Below are 11,754 nucleotides of genomic sequence, written 5' to 3'. Positions count from 1 at the left end.
ATTGAAGGACTGTGCTCACATAGTTGCAATTTTCTTTCCCTGTTTATCACTTATCCATGCTTTCCAATCTTGTGCTGCATTGTATAAAGTGTGTGGTGTCCAATTAAACTCAGTGGAGTGTAAACATACGAATACACACCATAAATAAAGCAAATCATTCTGGACATGTGATACCCAAACAGCACACATTCACATCAGCTCGTTTCCACCCACTCCTTTTATCCTAATCCCATCCTCCACCAGCTAGAGACTACAGCGCAAACTCTTATCACCACCACCGCCCCCTAACAGAGGAGAAAGTAAGAAAATAAAAGCCCACAAAAAGAGTGACAAAACTGACACCTTAGACCCATGACTTTCTGTCCATAGATGGCACTGAACCCTGTTTCCTTGTAGCTGAGGAGGAAACCTTGATGCAGGGTGGCGTGATCAGAGTGCTGGGTGAGTGTACTGTGCCTGAAAACAGGTGGTGTTGTATAAAATCTGGCATGAAATATGGATTTCTGTGCTCAGACTTATGGTAGATCATGTGGGTTTTGGATGCTCAACATACTTGTTGATACACTGCTGTGCCAAGCAAACTCCTAAGGCCTGCTGCATACTGCCTCCTGAGGGATAACATTACCAGTGCTGGGTGTTGACACATTAGTAAAGTATTACTGTAATGTCTTCACTCACCTACTTTTGCTGTCCTTGCCAGCAGTTGGATGTCCCATACGCAAATATATGTACACATATTGAATTTCCATATATGAAATATATAGAATAAAATATAACATAATATGCACATATTTTAAAATGATATAAAAAACATATTAGAAATTGGAATAAATTCCTATGTTGACATATACTATGCGTATGCAATGTGAAAAAAATGTGTGGCCTGGTCACACAAGACGCTCTGCTTGTCATACTCTTTCTCAATGCATTTATCATATTGCCCCCCACCCTACCATCCCCCCTTGGCTAAAACTAAGGACGAACAAATTTAATGAAATTTGTGTAAGTGTATAATGAGGCCATTTATTAATTTCCGGAGAATGAATTATCAACAAATGTAAGAGCATTTCAGCTAAATTGTCAAAAACACAAAACATTTCACCATGAATGCATCTTATGTCTTATTATAAAAACTTATAGGTTCTAGGCTCAGCCCACAAATGGTAGTAGGCAAGAATTAAATATACACGTGGACAAAATTGTTGGTACCCTTCCGTTAAAGAAAGGAAAACCCACAATGGTCACTGAAATAACTTGAAATTGACAAAAGGAACAATACATAAAAATGTACACAAAAATGATGGTACCCCTAGGAAAGATTGAAAATAATTTGACCATAGGGACATGTTAAACTAAGGTGTGTCCTGTAATTAGCATCACAGGTGTCTTCAACCTTGTAGTCAGTCAGTCTGCCTATTTAAAGGGTGAAAAGTAGTCACTGTGCTGTTTGGTATCATGGTGTGTACCACACTGAACATGGACCACAGAAAGCCAAGGAGAGAGTTGTCTCGGGCGATTAGAAAGAAAATTATAGACAAGCATGTTAAAGGTAAAGGCTATAAGACCATCTCCAAGCAGCTTGATGTCCCTGTGACTACAGTTGCACATATTATTCAGAAGTTTAAGGTCCACAGGACTGTAGCCAACCTCCCTGGACGTGGCTGCAAGAGGAAAATTGATGACAAATTGAAGAGAGGGATAATATGAATGGTAACCAAAGAGCCCAGAACAACTTCCAAAGAGATGAGAGGTGAACTCCAAGGTCAAGGTACATCAGTGTCAGATCGCACCATCCGTCGCTGTTTGAGCCAAAGTGGACTTCACGGAAGACGACCGAGGAGGACACCACTGTTGAAAGCAAATCATAAAAAAGCGAGACTGGAATTTACCAAAATGCATATTGACAAGCCACAAAGCTTCTGTGAGAATGTCCTTTGGACAGATGAGACAAAAATTGAGCTTTTTGGCAAGTCACATCAGCTCTATGTTCACAGATGCAAAAATTAAGCATAAAAAGAAAAGAACACTGTACCTACTGTGAAACATGGAGGAGGCTCAGTTATGTTCTGGGGCTGCTTTGCTGCTTCTGGCACAGGGTGTCTTGAATCTGTGCAGGGTACAATGAAATCTCAAGACTATCAAGGCATTCTGGAGCAAAATGTGCTGCCCAGTGTCAGAAAGCTTGGTCTCAGTCGCAGGTCATGGGTCCTCCAACAGGATAATGACCCAAAACACACAGCTAAAAACACCCAAGAATGGTTAAGAACAAAACATTGGACTATTCTGAAGTGGCCTTCTATGGGCCCTGAGCTAAATCCTATTGAACATCTGTGGAAGGAGCTGAAACCTGCAGTCTGGAGAAGGCACCCTTCAAACCTGAGACAGCTGGAGCAGTTTGCTCATGAGGAGTGGGCCAAAATACCTGTCGACAGGTGCAGAAGTCTCATTGAGAGTTACAGGAATCGCTTGATTGCACTGATTGCCTCAAAAGGTTGTGCAACAAAATATTAAGTTAAGGGTACCATCATTTTTGTCCAGGCCAGTTTCATTAGCTTGTTTTTAAAAATGATTCTGTTGAACCACAATTCAAAAGCAATGTCTGCTTTTCATTAGTTAATTTTCAGTAAATCTTAATGTATTATTCTTTTATTTCAGTGTTAGTTATTTCAGTGACCATCGTGGGTTTTCCTTTCTTTAACGGAAGGGTACCAACAATTTTGTCCACGTGTGTACATGATCAGCAGAAGGCCTCTCTTTGTTCCACTCTTTAATCACAAAACTTTCATTGATTTTAATTAATCAGCACTCTGTAACCTACCAATGTCAGATGGAGCAAGAGGCCAGACTGATATAGGATGAATGAGACTACTTTTTTTAAAACTGTTGTTGCTTATTCCACATTGTAGTTTCATGAAAACCACCACAGACAATACATGTTGGTGAGCAATGTACTGTTCATTTAAGTATCATCTTTTTCATGTTTTATTTATTCTTTGAAGCAGATGGATTAGGACCTCCTCTGCCAAGTGTGCAAGGCTTAACATTTGGACTGCATCTTGCAGTCATAGGTGAGGAGGGGACCTGAGTCCTAGCGACAGCCTCTAAACGCTCTCCATCAGTCAAAGTAGCTCCTGTTTTCTTTATTATGATGACAAAATGTACAAAGAAAACAACACAGTGCATAATTGCTCTTCAAAAAAAACTTTAATACAGACATTTTTATAACCAGCGTGCATGTAAAACCTATAAACCCATGTAAATCAAACTGAAGACAGAAGTACTCGTGACACAAAAACATACAGCAGAACGAGTCTTGACGTGCCTACAATACAACAGACAGCTGGAGCAGCTTAATATTCAGGGTAGGGAGGTGAGGAGAAATAGGAGCTTTAACCCATCTATACATGATGGAAATTTTCCCTCCGCTTATCAGCATGCAGTGCAGTCTGTAATCCGTGCACCAATGTAACACTGGCAGTTTTTTTTTTATTTATATCCTGTCTGATCTTCAAGGTGAAGTCACTATATCACCTTCCAAGAAACTTGGGACCCCAAAGCACAACAGAGTCGACAATGGCAAGTAAAGAGTCTTTACTGGATAAGTTCAACACAAAGCAAACAAACCAGGCAGGCGAGGGTACAAAGGGGTGGCAGGCAGAATTATTATGAAGCAGGAATAAGAACAGGAATCAGGCAGGTACACGAACAAAGGTCTACAGAGCTCGGCAAAGGCACAAAGACAAACTGACGGCATGAGTGGAAACAGGGAGGTGTATATATATATATACAGAAGGGAGGATTAGGTAAATGGAACAGGTGGGTATAAGGGTGGAGTGACCAGCAGGCGGGAAACTGATGTGGCTGGTTGATGGTATATGACAACCAAAAAGCCCCTACACACCTACTGTACCTACAACTTTAGATGGGTCTATATATATATATATATATGTGTGTGTGTGTGTGTGTGTGTGTGTGTGTGTGTGTGTGTGTGTGTGTGTCTTTGGGTGTGTTTGGGTGTATGTAAGTGAGCAAGTAGCGGAGAGGCTTGGGAAAGGTGAATTGCATGCTTTTTGGTTCTGACTGGAGAAAACAGTGTGTGTGGACACTTAAACAGAACGTTTGGATGTTTTTGACACATTGGTAGGCAGTGGGAGTAGCTGAGCAGTTGTGATAATGATGAACGGGCGTTAGCTAAGGTCAGCACCACTGTGGTTGTAGATTTTCCAGCAAGACGTGGCCTTGTTATCCAAATATGAGAAACCAGGATTTTAAGCCACAATATAACTTGTGATAAAATGAGACATCTTGTGCTGATATCTCCTCTCAAACTTATCAGTATCTTAGAACTATTTGCAAGTAGATGTAACATGGTGTATTACTACATAGAGTACAGGAGCCTTTGATCCTGGCCAACAGTGAAAGCAGGACAATAATGTAATTATGGGATGTGTGGAACATTCAGATTTTGTTTTGAATGATGGATGAAGCTTACTGGGAGATCTGTTACCACAGTTTCCCTTGCCTGGGCACATATCCACACATTAATGTAAATTTTCAGTGGATAACTCATATCACATTATGTCAAAAAATCTGAGCTACCCCGGTAAAAACTAATGTCCAATGTACATTTACTGACAAAACAACAGATGCACAGCCACCACCATATTACACTGTTATGGCTAATGTGTTAACAAACTTCACTCACACTCACATATGGAGAAACAAAGGAATATTGGCATTTGTTTGGAGTCAAGTTGTCTTGCTGTGTTCAACTTTCTTTACTAGCTTGTAGCAAGCTTTTTCTGTCCACCCTTTTACCAAATACTAAAACAAAACAAAAAAAAAAGATTAATGCACATTTAAGTTCCAAAAATGTTTTCTAAAAGGTGTAGTTTTCATAGCTAACAACAAAGCAACAAGATTAATGAAAAATGAATTCATTCTGAGAAACATTTGTTGTCTTCACCATGGTCTTGTGTTGTTATGCTAATTATATCAAGGCATCACAATTAATTTGGCACAGATGCATTGATTCTGAAAGATGCTAAATGTTACCTCTACCCGACTGGCCAAACATGACTGGAACACACAATCAGTACACTGCAAACAGACACCATACTGTTACTTTTTTTAAAACATAGTGAATTACTGTGCAGCATAGAGAATACAACAGTGTTTTTACAAATATCCAGTAATAGTGAACAAACATGCAGCACAAAGTAGAAGACATTTTAATACTCACTGCTACATCTACTGTAGCTAACACTGAAGTGTTCAACTGTGTGACAGTATATAGCTTTAATATTGCTGTTGACCTGTGCTAATGATGGGAATACTCATTGCTTTTGTACATGGCTGCTTAGCTAAGCCACTTTGTGCTACGATATTTATTGGTGCATTGTAACATCTTCACAGTGGCTATAGAGAGCTTATTGTAATACAGGCATTGAACTGCAATCTGTGTGTGTGCGTGTGTGTGTTTGTGTGTGTGTGTGTTTGTGTGTGTGTGTGTGTGTGTGTGTGTGTGTGTGTGTGTGTTTGTTATCTCTTTAGGACATTTTCCAGTATAAACACCAACCTTGTCAGGACCAGTGCTCCTCATGGGGACCAAAGCCCAGTCCTAATGATGGCCTGTTTTTTGGCCGTGTAAGTGTCTGGTTGTATATCAGTGTGAGTATCTATGTGTGTGTTTGTGCATGTGTATATGTTTGTGGTTGACTTGTAGTTGAGTGCTTGACTGTGTGTTGTTTGATCCCCTGCTGGCACTTTATAAATATGCTGTCCTCCTACGTGTGCAACAGAGGCAACAGGAGACTGGCATCTCAAAGTCCGATTGACCATCTTCATTAAAGATGAAAGCTTTGACCCAAACTAGACTATGTGGGATAAACTAAAGTAAAAGCATCCAAATTCAGAAGACCCCTCCATCCTCTTGGCGCGTGAAGATGAATGAGGATGTGCTGCCTATGTACTGAAACAGCATAGAAAAACAACGCTTTCTGCAGGCGCCATCACAGGGCTTCAAAGGAGACGGCAAGGACAAGATGAAAGGCCAGATGTATTGTGGTATATGAAAAACACTGGCTAGCCCTATACTAACTGATGTCAAGGTTTGCGTTTTTAGCAGTCTCTTTCTTTCATGGAGATACGGAGTCTGATGCTATCAAATCAAATCAATTGCCCTCTAATGTGACACATAGCAGGTGTGTAATGATGGTCAAGAGAACATCCAGGATATTTTCTCATATCAGGACAGAGGAGCGTCCAGCAAGGAAGTATTTACAAGATATCTAGTGAGTAAATCTCTTAGCATTTCTGTTGGCACAGTTCTTGTTGCTGCTGTTGTGCTTTTCATAATGAAATGTTGAACAAACTATTGAAACATGCTGGGGCACAAAGCAGTTTTTTTATGTTTTGTCTCAATCCTTAATTACATTTCAAAGTGAAACATAAAAAATGTGCTAGAAGCATCCACCATGAAAACCCATCAGAAGCTGACTCTTTGTTGTTCACACTGCAACCTCAATCACCCCAAGAAATTAACAAAGGTCTGTCAACATCCAAACAGTTTCAGGAACACACTGCAGCCAGATCACAGGAGGGTATCATGGACTCTCTGGGTCAGAGGACAGTAAGAGAACATCAACTGGGACGAGGTTTACTGTTACATTGGACACACTTTGTTCTCTGGGATGGGCAGCTGAGCAAACGAGCCACAGTCGGTTGGAGAATCGTCAGACCTTGGCGATGCAGTGCCACCCACAGGGATGCGAGCTGCAATGGCTGACATTTCTCCTGTGTGACTCTCTGCGGTAATTCCGGGTCGCTCTGAGGTCTGGTTCAGGTTGCTGTCTGGTATGGTCCCCATGCCAGTGAAGAGCTGGATTAGGCACTTCCTGAACTGGGCAGAAAGCAAGCGAATTAGGAACAGTTAGTTTGGGATGAGCTGAAAAGTATTTGCAATTACAATGTATTAGGTATCATGTTTAAAGGACATACAAAATTTTAGGTACTTAAAACATTAGCTCTTAATGTCTAATAATCTTGGAAGGACTTGCCAGCCTTAGCTTCAGCGACCAGTATTATCTCATTTTAAATTTTTTTGTTGCACTGTATAAAACCTGTTGAGTGCTGTGCATAAAATCACATGATTCCAGAATATAAACTTATTTCTACTGATAATAATTAGAGATCACCAGTAACTATCAGGGTTGGACAGTAACAAAGTACATTTATATACATTTAATACTGGAGTATTGTGCTTAAGTATATTTTTCTAATATCTTTACTTGATTAGTATTACTTTTTGGAAACTTATGATTTAAAAGACAAATATTGCACTTTTGACTTTTGAAGCAAAGCTTTTAGCCAGCAAAATGAATTTTCTTTTATTTTGAAACATGCAATAGGTTTTTAACCTATAGGTTCTACAGTCAGTAAGTCATTCAGTAGTTTGTTTCAGTCATTAGGTTCTGTAATTGTGGAACAACACAACAAAGCACTGACATAAAAAAATGGCTACTTTTTAAATACTTAAGTATTTTTAAAAGCAAGTACATAAGCACTTTAATTCAAGTAAAGATTTGACTGAACAACTTTCACTTGTATTGGATAATATCTGACCGGAGTATCTATGCTTTGACTCAAGTAATGGAGCTGTGTTCTTTGTCCACCTCTGGTGTCTAAACAACACAACATGCAATCGTGTCTGCATTGTCCTCTCGGATACACACATGTACACAATGTCAGTGACAATGATGCCCTTTCAATAGTTGTTCCTGGAAGATCATAGCCATTGTCCTAACCGGTCCTCACTAATAGCCCGACAATCATTGGTTTCCACATTACTTTAAATCTGAAAACACTAATTGACCTTTTTCAGTGTTGAAGCTCCCACTCTGTGAAGCCCTGGGGAGAAATCATGATTCCTGACCCTTAATGACCTGTCTAATTTAACACGCAAGCCTCCTAACTCCCCCCATCAAGCCAGTAATGCTTTTGGATTTGTGGCATTACCTCCTCCACTACGCTCATGAAAAGCAAAAGGCCTCTCCATGAATTTGTTCACTCCAGGATCTTAAATATGCTGTTAAACCCTTTACAACACTCCCCCCCACCTTTGAAAAACAGAGGTTTTAAAACCACACACAGAGAATAAGGTCAGAAAATGCCATCTTAATGGCAAAATGAATAGCCGAAACACATTAACCCAGAACATCTGCAGCAGATACAAAACTTCTATCTGTTTCTTTAAAGCAGTCACAAAAGGTGGTGACATCAATTTCAAACACCACTAATAAGCCTGCACCATTAATTACTGTATAACACTGCAACACTATGATAATTATAGGCATCATTTGGTGTATGAACAGATATCCCTAGAATAAATAACTGTCATGTTTTATTGACCCCTTTTTTTCACATAAATAGAGGATGCATGTGACATCCCTGTACAGTAGTTACCACTGTCAAAGGCTAAAGAGGAAAAAGGATCATTGTAGTTTGAAAGAAGGGAAACTGCTGAAGAAACTTGGCTATATAAATGTAAATCTGTGTATGTATGTTACAGTGTTGTGTAAAATCATACCTTAATGGTGCCTTACTTGATTTGTTGGGCAGAACAATAAGCTATAAAACACAACATGTAACATACAATTTGACCTTCTAAAGTTGTTAACACAGATGTTTTAGCCAACAACTGTCTGTTTACACATACATCTGACATGTAACAGGATTAGGTTCAGTGTGAGGTTTGGTTTATTATCTCTCAGAACTAGTTCTAAAGACGTGTTGTCCAACCACATCAGAGATCATATATATCTCTAGTAAGACATTCATAGTGCTGCACTTGTTCACATTAAAGGTGCCACACACACTGTAGTTGTGTAACAAATGGAAAAAAGCATGGCATAAAATGGGGGTGAATGACACCATTATCAGAAAGGTGTGGAGGAACTGGCTTTCCAGAGCTATCCAACCTGCTGTTCAGAGGGAGTATAATAGCTTAAGTCCAATATTCACTCTCCTTTTAGCTCTGTTTTGGTCTAAGCCCTGAGGGAAGTATCCTGCTCTATAGCTGTAATTGCAACCACATATTCACCTTTTACCCAGCAGCTGGAAATCACAGAGTACTGTATGGTGTGCTCTGGTCAAAAACTGGGACAGTTGCTGGGCAGTTGGCATACATTAGTATTTGCATTTAAGAGCTGCCTGTTGTGGGAAGAGACCAGGGTGATGAACCTTAACAGTGCAGTTGTGGGCAATAAAACTAAATGAATGAGCTGAAAGAGGCTAAAATGTTACACAGAGCTGAGAGGAACTGCAGAATCAGGTAAGTGCTGCAGCTTTAAGATTCTCTCTGGACCTTAAACCTCACCTTGATACTGTACTTTGGTTAAGTGTCAAAAGAAGGTACATGTTAGAAACTTTCTGACCACATTTCATTCCACAGAAATTTTTTTGATGGCTTTTATTTTGTGAATTGGACTCCATTACATACCTGTACAAAGTGCTTCTATTATACTGTATATTCAAGTACACTGGAGTAAGGCACCTTAAGGCACAAGAATATCTTCAGATTGTGATTATGGTTTAACTGTGTGATATCATGTGTGCTTTCTGTTTGGAGTTTTACAAAACTCAGTCTATGGGAGCAGAAGGACAAAAAATATATATATCTATATTTAAACTCAAAAATGATCAATAACATTTTCCACTCACATCAAGGCCCCGGTGGGTAAAACGTCAATTTGCTAATTTAAGTATTTCCTTAAATATTAATATTAATTTAAGTATTTCCTGTCAAAATAGTTCAAACATAATTTTTTTACATGCTTTATTTTCAGTCGTCTGCCTTTCCTTCTCTATTGATCAAGCAGTGTGGCACTGTTTGATCAAAGCCTGTTTAAACCTGATGTGAAATGGATTTCAAATAATACCTGTAAAGGTGTTAATTGGCAATTTCTGGACTGTGCTTTCACCTTCGACCTTTTGAGCTAAGAGATCCCAGAGGGCTCTCCCTCAACGATTGCCACTACAAGCAGCTGTGATCATGAATCATGGAAATCCTGGACCTTATTATGTAACTCAGAGAGAGAGGGGGGCGGGGGTATCACGATCAAGCACTTGTGGTCAGCTGATGGCACCATTCGGCTGATGCAGTGGGAGCTCTGTTAAAACCGCAATCTGCCTGTTAGCTGGCCTTATTTACAACCACTTGATGTCTTAGTGGAGACACATGCAGCTCCCTCAGAACTAGGGGTCTGATTTAGGCATCCTGCCCAGCACATATACATACATTTGGACTATTCCACTTTCTGAAAAGGATCACTTTAATATGCACTGTAGGTACGTCTCACATTTGGTCATGTTCATCATAACTGGCCTTGACAGTTTTCATGTTCACTATACTGGCAGGACTGTAAACCACTGAAAGAATAAAACCTGTCATGTCCAGTAAAAACTTCCTAATGTGCAAATGGTGAAGAAAACATGTTAACATGAGAAGGCTGTTAAAGAACTTCAGGAGACTTACGTTTTATACGAACTTTGAACAGAGCTGGCTCTGTACTGCCGCGAGAAGTAAAGGAAACTGGTGTGAAATCAGCAAATTGGACACTGCATGCTCATGTTTAGCAGAGCTACAACAGCACAGACAACCCTGCAGGGCATATGTGTTTTTGCTGCAGGACACTGTGAGCCCTGTTTCTGCACATGGGAGCAGTTCGGCTGAAGAGCAGGGTGCAACTGTTCGCCCCATTATTTGTCTGTGTATCATGACACATACACCTTTCGCATCTGCCAGATGGAAAATAATAGAAAATATTTTCTAAGCTTTTGCATAAGATGGTGTCATGCAAATTGCTGCTGGATGAAGTCACCAAAATATCATAAAACTGAAAACAAATCCTGTTTGCACCTCTGCTCCCAGTTACTATAGCTGCAGATATAGCAAGTCATCAACTTTCCAGTGCATCTGTCAAGAAAAAAATCTTTGATACCAACTTAATGGCTCCAATACTTGATCTTCAAAGGCAGGTATTATGACGATGAAAAGGGAATATAATCAGAATGTATTAAAATTTTAAATAAATACCTGTATTTCTCATACTGTACCTACACTGCAGCTACATTTCAAATCTACATAATTCACATTACAGCCTTCAGCTTAGTTCAACACACCATAGTCGCAGTAGTGGTAAAGTGAAAAAACAAGCAGTGTAGTCTATGTAAGCTAGTGTGATCCAGTGGTTAATTTGTTTTACAGTCAATATACAGTCCTGAGCTTTTTTAGCACAGCTGCCTTAAATAAAGCTCCAATGAAGGGAATGTGACACAATTAAAGGTCCTTTAATCCTATCATTTGCTGACACTTGCCTCTAATCATCATTGGAGGCAAGTGTCAGCTCACAGCAGAGACAAGACCAGGTCAAAGCCTACTATGGTCAATTATTGAGGATGTAGTTGAAAACTGTTGTGGAAACGCTGGAAACAACTGACATCATCACGTCCTATTTGCATTCTGCTTATTGTTAAGGCTGATTTCTGCTCTCTATCTGTTTGCTTCTCTCCTCCTCTCTGTGCTCACATATAAATTCACAACAAAGCTGTTCTCAATTAAATGTTTTACTGTTTCTGTTGTCAGACGATGGAACAAGCACCAAAGAGTGACTGAAACACTGTCCATGAGGACGTCACTTCCAAGCTGCCGCTAAAATCATGATTTTATAATCATGATATTGTCTGTCAAAATCA

At 39.7% G+C, this 11,754-nt stretch overlaps 1 protein-coding gene across 1 annotated transcript in view; it reads right to left on the bottom strand.

Annotated features, from left to right (window-relative positions):
* Positions 1-3,879: 3,879 nt before the first annotated feature.
* valopa (vertebrate ancient long opsin a) overlaps positions 3,880-11,754 on the bottom strand; it is an 18,603-nt gene continuing 10,728 nt past the window's right edge. Inside the window, exon 5 of the mRNA XM_071481281.1 lies at positions 3,880-6,901. Coding sequence (XP_071337382.1) covers positions 6,665-6,901 — 237 coding nt within the window. The 3' untranslated portion in view covers positions 3,880-6,664. The remainder of the gene's footprint in view (positions 6,902-11,754) is intronic.

The sequence above is a fragment of the Trachinotus anak genome, unplaced genomic scaffold (assembly GCF_046630095.1).
Source record: "Trachinotus anak isolate AG129_WGS33_773 ecotype Australia unplaced genomic scaffold, CSIRO_AGI_Tana_v1 ptg000007l, whole genome shotgun sequence".
Taxonomy (NCBI): Eukaryota; Metazoa; Chordata; class Actinopteri; order Carangiformes; family Carangidae; genus Trachinotus; species Trachinotus anak.
Note: the sequence above shows the minus strand (reverse complement) of the source record. Positions and strands in the feature narration are given on the sequence as shown.